General features: G+C 49.4%; 1 protein-coding gene across 1 annotated transcript in view; it reads right to left on the minus strand.

The window, feature by feature from the left end:
- Window positions 1–344: 344 nt before the first annotated feature.
- The window catches only part of Lgr6 (leucine rich repeat containing G protein-coupled receptor 6), a 116,632-nt gene continuing 97,601 nt past the window's right edge, over window positions 345–19,375 (minus strand). The window contains exons 10-18 of the mRNA XM_042682025.1: window positions 17,874–17,942; window positions 16,682–16,753; window positions 15,494–15,559; window positions 14,368–14,439; window positions 13,891–13,962; window positions 11,491–11,616; window positions 10,275–10,435; window positions 4,764–4,844; window positions 345–1,745 (exon numbers count right to left, since the gene is read on the minus strand). Of these exons, the coding sequence (XP_042537959.1) occupies window positions 490–1,745; window positions 4,764–4,844; window positions 10,275–10,435; window positions 11,491–11,616; window positions 13,891–13,962; window positions 14,368–14,439; window positions 15,494–15,559; window positions 16,682–16,753; window positions 17,874–17,942 (1,975 nt within the window). The 3' untranslated portion in view covers window positions 345–489. The remainder of the gene's footprint in view (window positions 1,746–4,763; window positions 4,845–10,274; window positions 10,436–11,490; window positions 11,617–13,890; window positions 13,963–14,367; window positions 14,440–15,493; window positions 15,560–16,681; window positions 16,754–17,873; window positions 17,943–19,375) is intronic.

The following is a 19,375-nucleotide window of genomic DNA, read 5'->3' on the forward strand; positions in this document are numbered from 1 at the left end:
GAGTCTCATTGACTTTCCTGCCTGGGCTGGCTTTAAACCATGATCTTTAAATCTCAACCCCCTGAATAGCTTGGATTATAGTCCCCAGAACCCAGTTTACAGAGCATATTTTGTATCCTATCCATGAGTCACAGGAAAGATGTCCATATGTGTTTGGTGGTCCCCTTCCAGACCTTTCTCTGTAAGGTCTCATTGCTCTTTGAGCTCTGGTCCTAGCCCTGTGAGCTCCCTATCTCCCTCACTGTCTCTTATAATCCTTGTTTCCCTTAAGTATATTCCTTGGTCTTGGCTCCATAGCTTTGGATTTGACAGAGAAGAGGTCAGCATGAAGGTGACATTGGTGGCCGTGGAGAGGAGAGACCAAAGGAGCCAGGGCCTGGGCCACCCTGGCACTGAGCTCTGATCGTATCTATTTTATAAGCAGCCATCATTCATAGACAGGGGAGAGAGGACAGGGAAGAGCTGGGAGGAAAAGAATGGGAGGGGCATCTATAAGTGTGAGGCAAAGCCTGAGCCAGAGGGCCGGAAGCCCCCACCCACTGACGGGCACCCACCTGCTGACGTGGCTCCCTCAACCCTCAGCAGCAGTTCTCCATCCAGGGAAGGCTGTGGGTTCCCAATGTGGCTTCCCTCGGGCTCTACAAAATGGCTTCCCTCCAGCCTGGGGGCCCCCGGCTGCTGATAGGAGACGAGGGTCACTGAGGGAAAGCCATAGGTCTTCAGCTCAGGGGGCCGCCCAGCCTCCGAAGCTTCCAGAATAAGATCCACATCAGAGAAGGCCACCAGAGCTTGAGTGGAATCACAGGAGCTCTTCTCTAACTCACTGGTAGCAGCGTAGGTCAGGGGCCTGGCAGCCCGTGTGTGGGGACAGAGCCTCCGAAGGTCATCCCGGAAGTGGGGGTTGAAGAGCAGGTAAAGCAGGGGGTTGAGGCAGGCGGGCAGGGGCAGTACCACGAGCAGGATAGACTTGATGACCTCTGGGGTGACAGGGAAGAGGCCCAGCATGGAGGCAAAGCTGAGGAAGGCCACGGGGCAGTAGAGGAGCCCATCTGCAAAGATGAGCCAGGCCACATGCCTCACCATGGCGCAGTCCCACACGGCCTCAAAGTCCCCACGTGGCAGCTCACAGTAGAGCTTGATGTAGGCACCCGCCACTACCAGGAAGCAGAAGGAATTCGTCATCACTAGGGCCACAGCAAAACCCAGGGCAGCTGGCTGGCCCTCAGGGGGTGCATAGGGCAGGCAGAGTGGGGAGGCTCCGTATTCCCCGACTGACATCAGGGGCAGGGCAGCGGCCAGTCCAGCCAGTGCCAGGCAGACCAGGGCTCCCACTCGGACGCTGCCCAGTGAAGGGGCCTTCCCGTAGGCCCGGACACAGGAGACAGAGACGCTGCACTGCACGGCGGCCAGGGTGAGCAGCAGCACTGAGGTCTCTGAGCCCAGGACAGCCAGGAAGCCTGTGGCCCTGCAGCCCAGCCCCATCTCCCAGCGGGCTCCATAGTCAGCAAACTGGCCAAAGGTCAAGGCATCCACAGAGGCCAGCAGGCCACAGGAAATGCCAGTCAACATGTTGGCACCTGCAATGGCACCTACCACGAACTTCACTGGGGGCAGAGGACCTGGCCCGCCAGCAAACATAGTCAGCAACACCAGCCCATTACAGAGCACGGAGAGGAGGACGATGGCCCACACGGCCAGGCGGATGCCCCAGCTCTCAAAGAGATGCTCGCAGGGCTTGAAGGGCCCTATAGGAGAAAAGAACAGTTGTAAACCTAGGGCCACAGGCTGCTGGGCCCAGACCTGGAGCAAGGCCGGCCTCTGGGCTCAGAGCCCAAGCCTGCCCCCAAGAGAACTTGCCCTAGGGGAAGTAGGCCTGGCCTCTACCTCAGAGAACTCTTGTGGGGGGAGGAGGGGGCTTGGGGAATTAGAACATGAATAGCTCTCCTTCCAAGGAGGAGTAATGGGGTGAACACTAGCCCTCTTCCCAACAGAAACACACATAGATGGGCACACTGAATAAATTAATGCCGCACAGATGCACAATGTGGTGGGTTCTTATTCACCAGTAGTATAGAAATAAAATGAGGAAATGATGAGCACAGTTGTAAAGAGTTTCTTTAATGAAAAGGCCATTCAGGACAGTGAGCAGCAGGTCTAGAAACCAGTGTTCCATCACATGGTCAGGCACCTGATGGTCTGTATCCTCCCTCCCCTCCTTTTCTCTTCCCTTTAGGCAATTTTCACTTGATGATTGGTTTGTTTGCAACAAATAAGACCCTCCCCCTGAGCCGTAGCCACAGGAAGGTGGCTTATAAGAGTTGGCTTGAGTTATGGCAGAACCCAAGACCCTCCCCTGTATGGTGGCCACTGGTGGGGGAGAGGGCAAGCTGGCATGAGCTGGTTGGCTGATGTTTTTCTTCAGCATCAACTCAAGCATTGAGTACACCTGTCTTTCTAAAGGAGCAAGATTTGGAAGGATGGATGGTGGACAGACTAGCCTAAGGGAGAGGAGAGGACAGCAGAACCTGCAATAGATGGGATAGAGACAGTGCACAAACGACTGCCCAGTTAGAAACCACAGTCTGGTGTGTTCCGCAGCTCAGTAATGCACTGTGGGTGGGACCCAATAGTCTACTTCAGTGGCTCTCTTGTCTCGTGAGAGCAGTATACCACATTTCATATTCATTCATCCATTAATCGGTATTTGGGAGATAAAGTAAGTAATCAAATTACTAAGCAACTAAGCCAGGTGTGGTGGTGGTACGTGCCTGTAATCCTAATACTTTGGAATCTGAGGCAGGAAGTTGAGAGTTCAAGACCAGCCTGGGCTACACAGAAATAGCTTATCTCTAAACAAGAGAACAATAAGAACAAAGTAAGAAAACAATTACAAGTGACTTCTGGATTTTCTGGATTTGCACACTCGATGGGTGATGGGTGAGAGTCTGGTGTTTTCTTATCTCTCTCTCCAAAGTCTGTTCTTAAAATCACCTTGAACTTTGGACGTATTATTTCTTCATTTCCTTTGGCTTCAGATTCCTGTTTTTCAACGTATTGCTGGTAACTTGGGAATTTGACAAGCTTCTGTGGGAGCTAATTTTAAACCCTTCCGTTTCTCATTATGCAATAATCAGTAATAATCATGGAAAATTTAAAATATGATATGGAAAAATTAAAACCGCTAATGTCCTCACCTCTCAGAAAGAACTTACTTTGGCATATTTCCTTCTGTTAAAAATACATACACACTTATAGATGCCTAAACCAAGTTGGGATTTCCCCACATATAGCTTTTTTCCTGTCTTTCATTAAATTTTATTATGCGCACTTTCCTATACCCTTTAATCCCCCAAAACATATTTTGAATGTCTGTATAATAAATAGTCTACCATATGACATACTATAATTTATTTAACCATTTAAATGAGCTATTTTAAAGGCAAGTTCAAGTTGGACCTTGTTTTTGAGACTTTTTCTTTGACCTCATCCTTGTTGATTACTGGTTTTCAGAGATGAAGTTTTTATAGTGTGAAGTATGTGAATTTCCAAGTCAAGAAACATCACCTGCTTTCTCTAAGTTGAGTGGGTGCACTGGTGCCAGCTGGCACTAGGGGGCGTGCTGTTGTCACTAAGTGCTGATTGCTGTGGCTGGGTGAACTAGGTGAACTAGGCTTTAGGGAGGGCAAGGGAAGAAGGGGCTGAACTAAAGAAAGATAAAAATTTGGGAGATGGAGGTGAGCTGAAATAGAAGTAGCAAACTGATCATCACTTTTTCTTCATCCTGAACAGTTCCCGCATTGGCTTGAGCAAGAGGCTGCTATTTTCTGGCATGGCTGGTTAGCAGTTACACAAAGGGAAAGAATTTCTTTAAAAACAGCTTAGCGAGCAGGTGCTAATCCTAGCTACTCAGGAGGCTAAGATCTGAGGATCTGGGTTCAAAGCCAGCCCAGGCAGGAAAGTCTATGAGACTTTTATTTCCAATTAACCACAGAAAACTGGAAGTGGCCCTGTGGCTCAGGTAGCGGAGTGCTAACCTTGGACTGAAGAGCTCAGGGGCAGTGCCCAGGCTGAGTTCAAGCCCCACAATTGACAAAAATAAAAATAAAATAAAAAATAAAAAAGCACCAGTGTCTCACACCTGTAATCCTAGCTACTCAGGAGGCAGAAATCTGAGCATCAAGGTTCAAAGCCAACTGGGGCAGAAAAGTCTATGATATTCTTATTTCCAATGAATTATCCAGAAGCTAGAAGAGAAAGTGTGGTGGCCCAAGTGGTGGCACCAGCCTTGAGCAAAAAAAAACAAACAAAATTTCAAGCTCTAGCACTAGGTCTAAATCAGTAAAAGGCAAACACATCTTAGGTTGAATGGCATCAAAGAGAAAAATTGTCTTTTGATCTTAGACCCAGGGAGTACTCAAAAGCAGTCCTCCTATCCCTAGCTATAAAACCAAGGTATTCTTTCTTGCTTCTCTTCTCTATGAGAGCAGTTTTCTCTCTTAAATGCATATTCTCTAATTGTCCAATTTTTAAAAGTTACTTGACTCCCAAAAGCCCGTCACCCTCAAGTAGCCACCCAAGGGAAAGAACTTCAGTTTGTCCTCTGCCACAAAATTATGAAATGAGGTGGCCTTCCCCAAGCAGGTTGGACACCAGACAAAGTCAGAGTCCGGAGCATGGCTGCCAATCTGCTGACCTGGTTACACATCTGGGGGTCTGATTCCCCGTTCCTGCCCCTTTCTGTGCTGCTCAAGTGTCCATCTCACCTGGCGCAGGGCTGCACTGGACACTTGGGTGTGGCTTTGAGTCCTCCGTCTCCATCTGGAACTCATCCAGGTCCAAGTCATCTGAAAGGGGCAAGAAGGAACTGGCTCAGACACTGGGTCTTTGGTGTCCATCAGATCCCACCTTGGTTCTCACACGGGCCCCTTTCCACAGCTGTATCCCTCACTAACTCTACTCAGCCTGGCAATCCAGCAGCCCTGCACATCTGTTTCTACCCTTGGGGGTATAAATATTTGGGCAATTCTCTATGACCCACAAGTGGGTGCATTGCCAGTTATGTACAGCAAACAGTTCATCAAGACTTGCTCCTTCTGCTGCTCAGTGTTCTTGTTACCCTTTCCAGGGGGCTTTAGTCCCCGTGCTGCTTAGAGTTCAGGTGGTAACTGCCCTCATGATAGGAGCTAGCAATCATGGTTCTCCATTTCAGCTAGATGACATTGCAATTTCATGGCTAGTAGTGGATGCTACACTAAGGAAGGATCTTAGTGAGCAGCAGTGAGTCCAGAGGTGAATCAGGAATGGTGAAGGGAGCAGAGGTCATTTGTGGGAGGAATAAAATAATGCTGTTCAGCTTAGAGAAGGCAAGAGTGAATGGGGATATAATGGCTGTCAGGCATAAAGGAGTTAAACTCCAGAAATTAGAGCCAGTATCCATAATGGATTGTGATTTCAGGGCACTGGTGGCTGTAATCCTAGCTACTCAGGAGGCTGAGATCTGAAGATTGAGGTTCCAAGCCAGCCCAGGCAGGAAAATCCAGGAGGCTCTTCCTTTCAATTAATTACCCCAAAGTAGGCAGTAGTATACGGCTCAGGTGGTAAAATGCCAGTCTTAAACATAAAAGCTAAAGGACAGCCCCCAGGCCCTAAGTTCAATCCCCAGTACTAGCACTCATACGTGTGCACACACACATGTACACAATTATAAAAGGAGGCACATTGCATTTCAAATAGAGATGCTCTAGCTCTTCCAAACAAGAACACATTGCTGAATTATTTGTCCAAAAAAGCAGCAGCCCAGCCTTAACCAGAGCACAGTGGGTCCCTGTATGGCAAATATAATTTCAACTATATTTGGGCACTGGGCCAGGACATAGGAATTCAGGGATGGATTCACGATGGTCCTATTCTTAGGAGCTTCTGGGAACAAGGAAGGAGACACAACGATGTGCTAACTCAACTGATTGATTTACTTATGTCCCTGGGGTCCTCTTCTTCATCTCCTTAGCCTCCATCATGGCCACAGGAGAAGGGAACTGAGGCTCATCAAAGCTAAGTGGCTTGCCACTGATCTCATGGCTGGGGAACCACAACCAGCATTGAAACCCAAGTTTGTCTCACTAGGGAGCCTAGATCTTCCACTACCAGGGAGCTTAGGGAGAGAGAAGGATGGGAGGAGATTTATAGCTGCATAATTTGTTACAGGACATACTGAAACAGAAAGTGCCCAATTTAAGAGAGAACGCCTCTACCAGAGTCACAGGTGGGAAACTATCCGAATGTTGATGTTTCTTCCAACTCTAACTCTGGGCTGTACCATTCTAGTTCAGTCTGAGAAAATAGGGTTAAAAGATAAATCCACTGCTAAAAGCAATTCTGAGGCATCTTTGAATCAAATGAAATTTTCTTCTTCATGACTGCGGGTTTTTTCTTTTGTTTTGTTTTCAGCAGTGCCGAAGATCGAAGCCACAGTCTTAAATGTGCTAGGCACATCCTCAGCCTATTGTGGTATTTCTTAAAAGAAGACCTGTGGCTCCAGGGGGTTATACACATTTCCAGGGTCTATAAAACACATTAAAATGCATTAGAATGTTGAAATGAGAGGTCAGACATGGTGGCACATGCTTGTTATCACAGCTACACAGAAGGTGAAAATTGGAAGGATTTGAGTTTTGAGGTCAGCCTGGGCAAAAATGGTGGCAAGACCCCATCTCAATCAGGAATCTGGGTATGGTGGTATGTGCCTTAAGTCCCAGCTATGAGGAAGACCATAGGTAGGAAGATCACTGTTCAGACGAGGCTGGACCAAAACAACAGACTATCTAAAAAATAACTTAAGGAGGCAAAGGGGCTAGAGGTATGGCTCAGGTGGCAGAGCTCTTGGCAAGCTGAAGGCCCTAAATTTAAACTTCACACTTCTAAATATAAATTATAATCTAAAACATTTTTATAAAGACCCGACTTTCTTTTGCCAGCCTAAGTCATCATTGAGACTTTTGGGAGAAAGGAGCTTACGTTTCTCAAGCCAGACTGGGAAAGGTGTGCCTGAAAATGGAAAAGGTGAGGAAGAATGTCTTGTCTTTAAAGGGCATCTGTAACAAGGGCATGGTGATGCACACTTAGAATTCCAACACTCCGAAGCTGAAGCACGAGGATTATGGCTTCAAGGCCAATTTGAACTATGTAATGAGATCTTTCTCAAAAAGACAAAGATCAACCTACCAACCAACCAACCAACCAAAGGCCCCTGTATAACGTTCAGGTTTCTGAGACAGCCTGTGGGCCTTTACTGTAAGAGGCTAAGCAGATGTCTGTTGCACTTAGCCTTGTGTTTGGCCCACAAGGTCTATTTTCTATGTGGATCCTTTGCCCCCACTTAAAGGGTAAACATATTTAGTTGGGAGTTTTTCTAAGAGCTGGGAGATTGTGAAGCTGCCCTCAGCCTGGACAACAACATCAGGGCAGGTAGGAAGCTGAGGTGTGCCCATATTTCCCTGGAATTTCCTTCCCTTTCTACCGTTCCTCCCCTGCCTGCCCCTGCTCTTTAGAATGGAGCTCAGCAATTCTTTGAAATCAAAATGCATGAATGAAATAGAAGGGGTGAAACCCACGGACTTGGTCTGAGGCTGGGAAAGCCGCAGCCAAGGTGTTAAATAACCACTCTTCAAACGAGGAGGAAATCGAATCTGGCTGGAGCGGTGGCTCCTGACTTTCCTTCTGCAGGCTCATTTGCTCCCACAGGAAGTGGGGGGCCCTACCCCAGCTCCTGTTACAGGCGGCAGGCAGCCCACGAACTCGACGCCCTGTGGTTGTCCAAGACCTAAGCCTGGTGGAAAGTTTCACCTTGAGGAAGGAAGTTTCCATTTCCCCTTCCAGCCCCTGAGGGAGAACGCAGTACGGCAGACATCCAGGCATGTCCTCTGGGGACAGCCTGCTACTGGCCCTGCCAGCAGCTAGGTACCTCCTCTTTGGGGCCTTGTACCCTCCTTGGGGAGCTTTGGTTTCTCTGAGATCCCCAGACTCACGGCCCAACACTTGGCCTCCATAAGCAGTGTCCTAGAGTGGACAATGACACTGTCCCCACACATGTCCCCAGAGGTACCAGCACTTGGAACAGTAGTCGTCAACATTCTTCACCTTGTGTGGAACCTTCTGATCCTCCCCAACAACCTTAGAAATAGATATTATCTTCCTCACCGAAAGATCAGCAAAATGAGATTCAGGAATGTTAAACTGCTTGTCCAAGGCTCAAGTTGGGTTTGGACCTAAATTCTGTTGACTTCACCAATACCAGCTGTTTAAAGTTAATTTTTTGTCAGTCCCGAGGCTTGAACTCAAGGCCTGGGTTACTGTCCCTGAGCTCTAGGCTAGCACTCTATCACTTTGAGCCACAGCTCCACTTCTGGTTTTCAGGGAGTTAATTGGAGATGAAGAGTCTCACAGACTTTCCTGCCCAGACTGGCTTTGAACAGTGATCCTGAGATCTCAGCCTCCTGAGTAGCTAGGATCACAGGCATGAGTCACCAGTGCCTGGCTCTAATTTTTTTTCTGGTTATCAGGTTTGTTGTTGTTTTGTTTTTGAGCTGATCCTGGGGCTTGCACTGAGTGCTGTCTCTTCTCTTTTTCTTGCAAGGCTGGTACTCTACCACCTGAGCCACAGCTCTACTTCTGGGGATATTTGGTGGCTAGAGATAAGAGTCTTATACACTTTCCTGCCCAGGCTGGCTTCAAACTGGGATTCCAGAGCTTAGCCTCCTGAATAGCTACGATTACAGGCATGGGCCACTCACTGGTACCTAGCCTTGGTTCCTTATTATCCTTGCTGATGGGCATTCTGTTTATCTCAGAGGGGGGAAAAGTATTTTATGACTAGCTCTATTAAAACCACTGCTCTGGGTTTATTTCAGAACTGTGTGTGTATGTGTGTGTGTGTGTGTGTGTGTGTGTGTGTGTATGTGTGTGTGTGTGTGTGTGTGTGTGTGTACGTGTGTGTTTGCTTTGGGGCTTGAACTCAGGGCATGGGCATTATCCTTGAGTATTTTTTGTCCAAGACTGGTCAGTTACCACTTGAGCCACAACTCCACTTCCAGCTTTTTAGTGGTTAACTGATAAGAGTCTCACATACTTTCTTGTCTGGGATGGCTTCAAACTGGGATCCCAGATCTCAGCCTCCTCAGTAGATAGGAGTAAAGGTGTGAGCCACCAGAACCCAACCTCAATGTCATTTTTCTGTTTTACTTTGTTGAGATATTAAATAGAGAAAGTTCAAGATGGACAAAGGTAACCAAGAAGTAGGACCCCCTTTCTCTCTTTCCTAGCTCTGTCAGTGACTTGGGGTCGAGGGGGGAGGAAAGGACCCCATCTCCCTGTTATCCAAGGTAATACTTAGTAGATGATCCCTCGGCATGTCCTCTCTGCCTCCATCCAAACTTTCCCTCTACCTCAGGCCTTCCAGAAACAGCCAGATCTGCCCCTCTCAGTGAGGCCCTCTTTACCTTGTGGCCATGACTTCTCACTTCACACGCACAGACAGAATGGAAGAACAGGAGAGGCTTGGAGAACAAGAGTCTATCCATCACCCTTTTGGTTCTAGGACATATACATCTTTTTTTTCCCTCTGGAAGTAGGTTGAATTCAGGTGATTTAACCCCATCCTGCTCAGCTCAGGTTGATAAACTAATGGCTCCATCTTCTCTGAGAATAGCCAACGGTTGAAAGGCCATGGGCAGGGAGGCAGCCATAGAAGAAGCACATGACCACCGGGGACTAGGAGGCATGGTATGTGTGAGATGCCTTGTGAACTACTAAGGGTCAGGCAAGTGTAGAGACAGTTGTGTTGCCATGGTTACCCAAGCACCTTTGGGAATACCCTTGGAGAGGCAGATGACAAACAGTGGGACAGTGTCTTCCAGGTCCCAAGCACCCCTTTTCAGGGCCTCTCTCTATATCCCCTGTGAGCACCTGTCCCAGGTCCCCCTTTTTTTAGTGCCAGTACTGGGAGCTTGAACTCAGGACTTCACACTTTCACTTGGCTTTTTCCACTGAAGGCTGGAGCTCTACTACTTGAGCCATAGCTTCACTTCTGGCTTTTTGCTGGTTAATTGAAGATACATTGAAGATAACTGAAGAGTCGTGTGGACTTTTCTTTCCAGGCTAGCTTCAAACTGTGCTCAACAGATCTCAGCCTCCTAAACTAGCTAGGATTACAGGTGTGAGCCCAGTCCCTGGCTTCTAACTTCCTCCCCACATCCTCCCAAGGACCCCCAGTCACTTACATTGGTTTTCTGCTTGTCCAGCAAGGAGGCCCAGAGGCCTCTTTGGTGCCTCCTCCTCCTCCAAGTGGAAGTCCTCGGCCTGCCACTGCCCAGAGGCCTTGAAGAGCCTGGCACAGGCACCATAGGCACAGCACTGGTAGGCATAGGGTACCTCCAGGATCCTGTGGGGGTGGGGATGAACTGCCTTAGTGTGTTTGGAGTTAGGCCTCAGCCTGTGTCAAAATATATCCAGCCACTTAGTGCCTACCTTTCTACTCCTAAGTGCCTTCCTCCTGTGTTGAAGCCTCCTGGGCTGGCTTTGTATGAATGGAACAGCCAGACCCCTGACCTGAAGGGCTCTGGGCCTATTGCAGTCTTCCCATTCACCCTCAGGACAGAGGTAGAGAGACAAACCTTCTGCCCATCAGTTAAGGAGTCTCCTCAGTGGACTTAGAATGGGGAGCAATTCCCCAAGGCCACATAGGACTGGCGGGTAGAGTGTTGGTCCCCTTCCCAGGCAGCGAGTTTTCTATTTAAGGAGGAAGGGACTGGAGATGTCGTTCAGTGACAGAGTGCTTGCCTAGTATGCCATAAGGCTCTGGGTTTGACCCCCAGCACTGTCTCCCTTATAAAAATGAAAGGAGCTAGGACACTTTGCCCTCTGTAAAACCCATACTCTGTCCCTTCCTGCCACTGGGCACATCGGAGCTGAACTCATTAGCTTGTAGCAGACAAGGCCTGGGCCACACAGGCAGTGCTGCTGCTGCCACCGCACGGAGAAGGCCTGGATGTCATTAGCACCAGGGACTGGCTGTGCAGCTTATTTTCCACTCATCAGTGCCCTGGGCTCTGCCCTGATTCCAGGGCCCCAGATGGCGCCCAAGGACGGACAGATAGTCTGGCTGTGTAGAACCAGGCAAGGAGGGAAGAGCTCCGAGGACATACATATCGTCTTACTCCCATCCTTACAGGTCGATCCCAGTGTCTTCTGGGATTGGCACTTGGGATGGGAAAATGCTTCAAAGGAGATGTGGGTGAGAAAGGGACAATGCACCAGCGGCAGCTGGTCGGAGGGTCAGGTGAGCCTGCCCTGTATAATCTTGGCCAAATTCTAAGCCACCAAGGCTTTCCTCAAGTGGGGCTGGGGTGGGGAGGAGTAGCTTTCTCCCTGTCCCTCCCTAACCTCCAGCTGCCCCAAAGTGAACGCCTCTAGGTGTCAGAAAAAGTAGATCCTCACCTCAGTTTGGGGAAACTGTCCTTGGAGAAGGCCTGAGACAGAGCCAGGTTCCCTTTGAGCTTCAGATGCATCAGGCCCCCCAGCCCAGCCAAGGGTAATGTGGTCAGCTGGTTGTCTGTCAGGTCCCTAGGACAGTGGATGGTCAGGGTTATTGGCAGTCAGTGGGATTGCTGAGGGGCAGGGCTGTGCTGAGGGTGTGGCCAGTGCGCCTGGGATGGAGGCAAGAGGAGAGGAGCAAAGGACAGAAGGTGAGCACAGAGACAGGACAGCATTACACATGGGGGAGGGGCCTTCTAACTCATTTATTCACTCAACAAATGTTGAGTGCCAACTGTGGGCCAGTGGCTGTTCTAACTTAATGCCAAGCTGTCTCCACTTATAGATAACATATAGAGCTCCAAAAGATGGCTCCTGTGCCCAGCTATGAGTTCCACCCAGCGCCCCCTTCCCGCTCTATCCCCTGGGGGACCTGCCTGTTCTTTGTCTCTTTTCCCTGCCTTTTCTCTGCTTTTCTGATCATAGGAGAGGCTGAGTAGGTATAAGACAGAGCTGGTCATCTGGCCACAAGCAAGGATTGGGTCATCCATTTTTCCCTACAGGATCTGTCTGTAGTCAGAGGTGAGGACATTGTCGAACTTCTCCTGCAGACATTATTAGTGGAAGTCAAGGCTCCAAAGCAAACAGCAAGACCACAGACGGTGCGTCGTGGAAACTGCTTTGGACTGGCAGGCAGGAAAACTGGCACTGTCACCAACTCACTGTGTAACCAAAGGGAGTCACAACTTTGCCTGAGTTCCAATGTCCTCACCTTTCAAAGGATAAAAATATCTGCCCTACCTATCTGGCAGGAGTAGAGTAAACAGGAGAGGAAAAGTGGAGGTGAGAGTTTTAAGACCACAGCCCAAAGCCCAGAGAGCCACGGCTTGTGGCGAGATTGAAGGCATGCCATCAGGAGCCCTGGGCTCTGGCCTTTGGCTTCAAGCAAGCTTCTTGCCTTGGGCCTTGGAGACATCACCTGTAAAATGAGGATCTGGGGCTGAATGGTCTCTGAGGCCAGGACTGGAGCTAGCCCAAAGGAGCCTATACATTATTCAGAATCTGGGTTGACATGCCTTTGGGACACACCATTTGGCCAGCAGGCAGGCAGAGCATTCGCTTTGCCTTCAGCAGGAGTCCTTGTGCAGAGAGCAACCTGTACCCATAGTGTGTGGCAGGTGAGAAGAGGCCTCATCCAGCCTGCCGTCATGACCATGGAGTCAAACCTACATGATCCCTCATACTCAATTCCAAGAATCTGTTGTTGCCAGGTGCTGGTGGCTTGTGCTTATAATCTTAGCTACTCATGAGGCTGAGATTTGAGGATTGAGGTTCAAAGTCAGCCCAGCTAGGAAAGTCCATGAGGCTCTTATCTCCATTGAACCAGCAGACAGCTAGACGTGAAGGTGTGCCTCACATGGTAGACCACCAACCTTGAGCAAAAAAAGCTAAGGGACAGCACCCAGACCCTGAGTTCAAACCCCTGCACATGTGTGTGTGTGTGCACGCGCATGCACGTGCACACACACATACACAAACACACACACAAAGAAGGAGAAGGAGAAAGAGAAGGAGGAGGAGGAAGAGGAAAAGAGGAGGAGGAAGAAGAGGAGGAGAAAGAGGAAGAGGAGGAGGAAAAAGAAAGAATGGGGGCTGGGATGTAGCTCAGTGGCAAAGCACTTGCCTAGCAAGTGCAACGTCCTGGGTTCGATCCCCAGTACCAAAAAAGACAAAAAAAAAAAGAGAAAGAATGGAAGGAAGGAAGGAAAAGAGAAAGAAAAAGGAAGGAAGGAAGGAAGAAGAAAGGAAAGAAAGGAAGAAAGAAAGAAGGAAGGAAAGTCTGTTGTCTTCTGCTGTCCACAATGACAGCAGGCCCGTGAGTTCTCTTACACCCTGGCTCCCACCTTGGTGAAGGAGTTCTGATCCATACACCTTTTTCATTGGGGGTGGGTGGGCAGGGGATCACGGGGAGGACCAAGGCTGCTGTTGTAGAACATTAGCAGATGATGTTCCAGAGCTTGCAGGACATCAGCTTTCTGTTCAACAAACCTCACAGTCTGTCAAACAGACTGTCAGAATGATGGATTAGGCTGGAGACCAATCCCTGGGATGTGTGGTCAAACATTTTATACATGTCCCTGGGGCTGGGGATGCAGCTCATTGGCAGAATGCTTGCCTAGCATGCACAAGGCTCCATGTTCCACCTCAACCTTGCAAAATAAACCTTTGACACCCTCCTCCCCCCAAAAACCCAGAAACACACACACAAAACACAAACACAGGGGTGGCCCTCCTGCTCCTACTGGCCATCCTAGAGTCCTTGTAGGTCCCTAGCATCCAGGGGAAAAGTCAGTGGCCACTTACAGCTTAACCAGTGAGTGCAACGTTGAGAAGGCCTCGGGGTGGATGGACCGGATAGCATTCCAGCTTAGGTCTCTGCAGAGAGAAAGCGTAGTACAGGAGGGGACAGTGACATGCACAGGGATCATTGTACCCAGTCTGGGCTCTCCCTCACAGACATCCTCTCTGAGAGTAGCAGTGATTTTGTGGGAAGGTTCCTATTCTTTCCCAGACCCTAACCTGTCTATGGTTCTAGGGTAGAAACATAGCATCTTGGCTCTATAGCCCTGTGGCATGCTGGGTAACCAGTGGGAGAACTGGCTTCTGAAGCTGTCTGGATGGAGAGAGCCTTTCTGTTGCATGCTGGGAAAGAAGCTATGGGGCAGGGAAATGATGTGCCTACCATATATGCTTAAACTGAACATGTGTACTATGGGCATGATCCTGGCAGAGGGACATAGAGGTCCCCATAGCCCACCCCTGGATGCTGCAGGTACTCACAGAGCTTGTAAGGAGCTCAGCTGGCTGAAGGTGTCAGCTCCAATTTCCCAGATCCGGTTGTGTTGGAGGCCACTAGAGTAGCAAGAGAGACTAGATGAGTCTTCAGGCTCAGTCTCTGGCTCTGCTCCACATCCCCGGAGCACTGGGAGGAAAAGAGAAGAGACCCCCACTTCTCCTGGCACAGGAAGAAAGGGCCCAGCCCGCGGAAGTCACCAGAATTAAAGGGAGCACAAGGGGATCCGGTTGCCTTGGGTAAGTGGGTCAGGAGACAAAGCCACAAAACCATCCCTGTGGCCCCAAAGGGAGTCAGCTTCCAGTGTTCCCACCGGGTCTGGCTCTGAGCCTGGCTGATCTGCCTTCCATACTCCCCCACCGCCATGGGTCCTCCAGACCCTGGCATTGCAGCAGAGCACTGCCTAGGCGTTGGACAGCCCCAGTGACGGAGAGAGCTTGAGAGCTTGGTAGACTGCTTGTCTGAATAGGAGATGGACCTGGGCCTCAGCGATGACAAAGACCCCCATCATCATCCATGCTTCTATCTCTTCTCTCCTTGGCACACCAAGGCATTACTCTGCCTGGAAGCAGGTACAGGCATGGGGTACTCAGGAAGCTCAAAGCAAAACAAACAACAAAACCCAGGAGCTAGGAGAGTGGAGCTTAGATAATTTTCAAATGAGTTTTTTCCTTGTGAAACTCATCTCATGTACTACTGCACATGTCCATGTGGACGGGAGGACATAGACAAGTCTGCATGTGCATGTGTGTGAGTGTATATTGAGTGTGGAAGAGAGCACACTCCAAAATACAGGGTGCTTGAGCAACCGCGAGGCTTCCCTGTGTCCAGCCCACTGCCCTGAGGTGACCCTGTTCTCCCACCAGCTTTAATTACTACTGGATATCTGTGTCACAGTTACTTACACAGAGACACCTTGAGACTCCTTTAGAGAACCAGCTCCTGGGTCCTGTGGGACATGGCAGGCCTCTGCCAAATTTCTAGTCCTAACTCTGTGCTTAGTTGACTCAGAGAAGGGGAAAGGTCAGAGTGTGCTGTGTAGCCTTGCTGCTGCCAGACCTGCTGAGAGTCTGGCTTCCACTGCCTTCGTTTCTCCCCTTCCCCCAGACTCACATTTCCTCCAGCTTCTGACACCTGTGCAGGCTGGGCAGCACCTCGATCTGATTATGGGACAGCTCCCTGGAGAAGAGAGAGAGGATGAGGGGGGCAGAGTGGGGTAAAGCAGTGGCTATGGGGGAGGTTAGAGAGGGCAGGAGAAGCTGCTCTGGTCAGGGCTATGCTTTCCTGTCAAGCAGACAAAGGTCATGGGACCCTGCGGGCACATGGCTATGGATGCATCTCACACTAGGGTACCATTTCCTTGGCAAGTCCCGCTCTTCACTGGGCCTCAATGGGCTGACTTAGTATTTTGTCAGGTGAGGCTGCCCTATCCACATGGAGGCCTGCAGGAGGAGCATCCTGAGAGAATCGAATAGGAAATGGGAAGGGCATGGAGATGAGGAGGGAGGCAAAGAGTGGGGCACAAGGCATGGGGCACTGGGCTTGCCAGCCAGGAGAACATGGACAATGCTGAGCAAGCTAGTCAATGGCAATCCTGTGAAGTAGTCTTATAACCACCTTTTATGAAAATTGGCAGGGGAAGAGCAGAGCTGGGGGCCTTGGGGAACATCTGGACTAACGCTTTCCCTTAGATAAGGAATTTGAGGCCCAGGACCTCAGAACTAGACCTGCCCAGAGACATGCTGCCAGCTATGGCAAGGTAGGGTCTGGAGCCCAGATCTTGATGCCCCCGAGTCAGCAAACCCTGTCTGAGGTAGTCCCTGATTTTAGATTGGTGTTGAGGGGGAGAGAGATTAAAAAAAAAAACAACTATGACTTAATTTATAGGCCACTTAAGTACCTTCCAAGTCCCAGAAGGAAGTAATTTCTTATATAAACTAGAGTAATAATGCCATTTATTGAGTACTTACTATGTGCTAGGTTAATTACACATATTTTCACAAGCTTCACAAGTTTACTCCCATTTTACAAATAAGGAGATTGAGGTTCCGAGGTGTGAAACAGTGAGTTTAAATCAACACAGCTAATAAATCTCAGAGCTGGGCCTCAAACAACCCAGGTCAGATTTCCAGAGACTCTGTCTTTCATCCTCCACAAGAGATGACATTGTAGTCCTTCCTGGACAGGTTCTCAGCAAGAGCCTAGACTGCCCCTCTCTCCAGCAAGAGACGTGACTAAGTGGGACCTAGGGACAGACATGGGCATAATGCCAGGGCTGTAGATTGCTTGTGGGCCACTCACAGGACTCGGAGCCTGGGCAGCTGTTGGCACATCCCCGATGGGAGCAGCCGGATGCCTGCGCGAGTCAGAGTCCTGCAGGGAGAAGAGAAACAGAGCTGACACCAGGCCCAGAGCCCTGCCATTCCCAGCCACCTGTCCCTAGCTCTGGGCCTGATACTGTCATCAGAGGCTGGGGTGGAGGGAGAGGTAGAGCTGACAAAAGAGAGACAGGGCAGGAGGTAGGGCTGTAAGGACAGAAAAGGAGCAGACCCTGGCATCTGAGTGCTTCCTTGGGCCTGGAGGAACTGGGGCTGGAAGAGGGGAGAGAGAGCTCTAGCCCAGGAGCTGGGCTTGGCAGACAGTCCTTGAATGTCCAGTCCATTCCTTCCACTCCACCCAGCCCCACCTGTCCCCAGCAACACTGCACCTATGAGACAATGACTAAATCTTCTGTGCTTCAGGGGGCTGGGAAGGAGGGATGGCTATAGCAGTAGATAGAAATGAGCTCCAACTAAGCCATGGGAACACAGACTTTGCTTCCTGTGTCTGGGGGAGGGAGACGAGATGGGAAAGAAGGGGAGGACCCAGAGGGCCAGGGTGGAGAGGGTATAGGGGCATGTTGGAGAATAGGCTTGGCTTAGACACATGGTGTCTCAAGAAAGACCCAAGGCCAAGGTCATCGTTGGGAAACTATGACTTCCCTCATGGAAAATTTCCCACATGCCACTGAAGCTAGAGAGGAAACAATGAAGGCACAGAGGAGCGTTGCAGCTCTCGCAATGACAAGAATGAGCTGACTCCTCATAATCACATTGGGTGCTTGATTATTCCATTCATTCACTTAAAATGTCTTGAGGACCTACTATGGGTGAAAGCCCCTTCCTTGCTTGGCAGAACAGAAAAAAAATAGAGAATCAGAAAAAAGTCTTTGTGGTAATCAAGCTTCCAACGCTGCTCCTCATTCTGTGCCCTTGGTGTACCAGTGTACCTGCCAGACTGGACATATCCAAGCCCAGCCTCCTCACGGCTGAGGCAGTGCTACATCTGCAGACCCTGGGCCCTGAGCCAGCAGTAGAGGTAGGATAGAAGTAGGAGAAGGGAGCACAGAGTCTAGACAGCCTTCCAGGGACAGGAGGCTGAAGAGCTTCAGAGTGTACTGGGGGAAGGGCAGTGGAAGAGACAGAGCAGGTGAAGGGAGAGAGAATCCACTCACAGGATCTCCAGACTAGTGGTGCCTTTGAGGTCTGGGAACTGCTGGATGTCTGCGGCACCATTCAGGGATCTGTGAACAGAGGCGACAGACTGAGAAGGGTGGGTTATCCACATCTGGGCTCTCTCCCATCTCCGGGTCTCTATACCTTTGGGGGGGAAATGTCACTTTACCCCAGTCTTCCTCAACTCAGCCACTCTGGCCCTGGTGGTGACTGAAACATGCTTAGCAGGGTCCAAGCAGCCACTTCCTTTTTGTTGCTTTGTGGTTTCCTAAGACAAGGTCTCACTATGTAAGAAAGGCTGACCTCAAAATCACCATCCTCCTGCCTCAGCATCCCAAGCACTGGGATTACAGATATATACTACCACATCCAGCTCAACCACTTTGTGTGTGTGTGTGTTGGTACTAGGGCTTGAACTCAAAGCCTTGGGCTCTTACTTGGCTTTTTTGCTCAAGGCTGGCACGCTAAACAGAGGGTTAGAGTCCTCAGAAGCTAAGGGTTTAAGCTGAGGGTTAAAAACTGGGTGCCAGTGGCTCATACTTGTAATCCTACTATTCAGGAAGTTGAGACTGAAAAGCATGGTTCAATCCAGGCACAAAAGTATGTGAGACTCTTCTTAAAAATTTATTTAATTTGGGGCTGGGAAGGTGGCTCAGTGGTAGAGCGCTTGCCTTACATCCATGAGGCCCTGGGTTCGATTCCCTCAGCATTACATAAGCAAAAAGAAAAAAGCCAGAAGTGGCGCTGTGGCTCAAGTGGTAGAGCACTAGCTTTGAGCTGAAGAGCTGAGGGACAGTGCCCAGGTCCCACGACTGGATCCAAAAAAAAATATTAATTTTAAAAATGATGTATAAGTAGTTGTACAAAGAAGTTGTCATTTAACAAAGCAATTTATGAATACAATGCATCTTGATTAATGTCACCCCTTTCATCATTCATACCCATCCGTTCCCTTGTGAGACTTATCTCCAATTAACCACCAAAAACCTGGAAAGTGGAGCTGGAAGTGTAGCTCAAGCAGTAGAACACTAACTTTGAGAGATAAAATTAATGGTCAGCACCCAGACCCTGAGTTCAAGCCTCAGTACCAGCACACGCACACCATGCATACAGACAGACAGACAGACAGACAGACAGACACACACACACACACACACACACACACACACACATATACACACACACACACAAAGAAAAGAAAAGAAAAAAATCCCTGAGGGGCCTGTGCTCAAGCCCAGTCAGTACTTGAATACCTTGGTTTCCATTTATAAAAAGGAAGAATGACATATGTTGGGATGAAGTTGAAATATGGCAATAAATATGCAAATGAAACAAGTACTTTGAAGAGGTTCACTAAGCACTGAGTGGCCACAGGATGCTGAAAGCAATCCACAGATGTTTCTGTGTAGTGGGACATGGGCTGGGAGTGAAAAATGTTGGAGAGAGAAAATCAAAGATCTTCAGGCTAAGTGTGATAAAGATGGCCTAGCGAGGGGCCTAG

Source organism: Dipodomys spectabilis, unplaced genomic scaffold (assembly GCF_019054845.1).
Source record: "Dipodomys spectabilis isolate Male_0828 unplaced genomic scaffold, ASM1905484v1 ptg000069l, whole genome shotgun sequence".
Taxonomy (NCBI): domain Eukaryota; kingdom Metazoa; phylum Chordata; class Mammalia; order Rodentia; family Heteromyidae; genus Dipodomys; species Dipodomys spectabilis.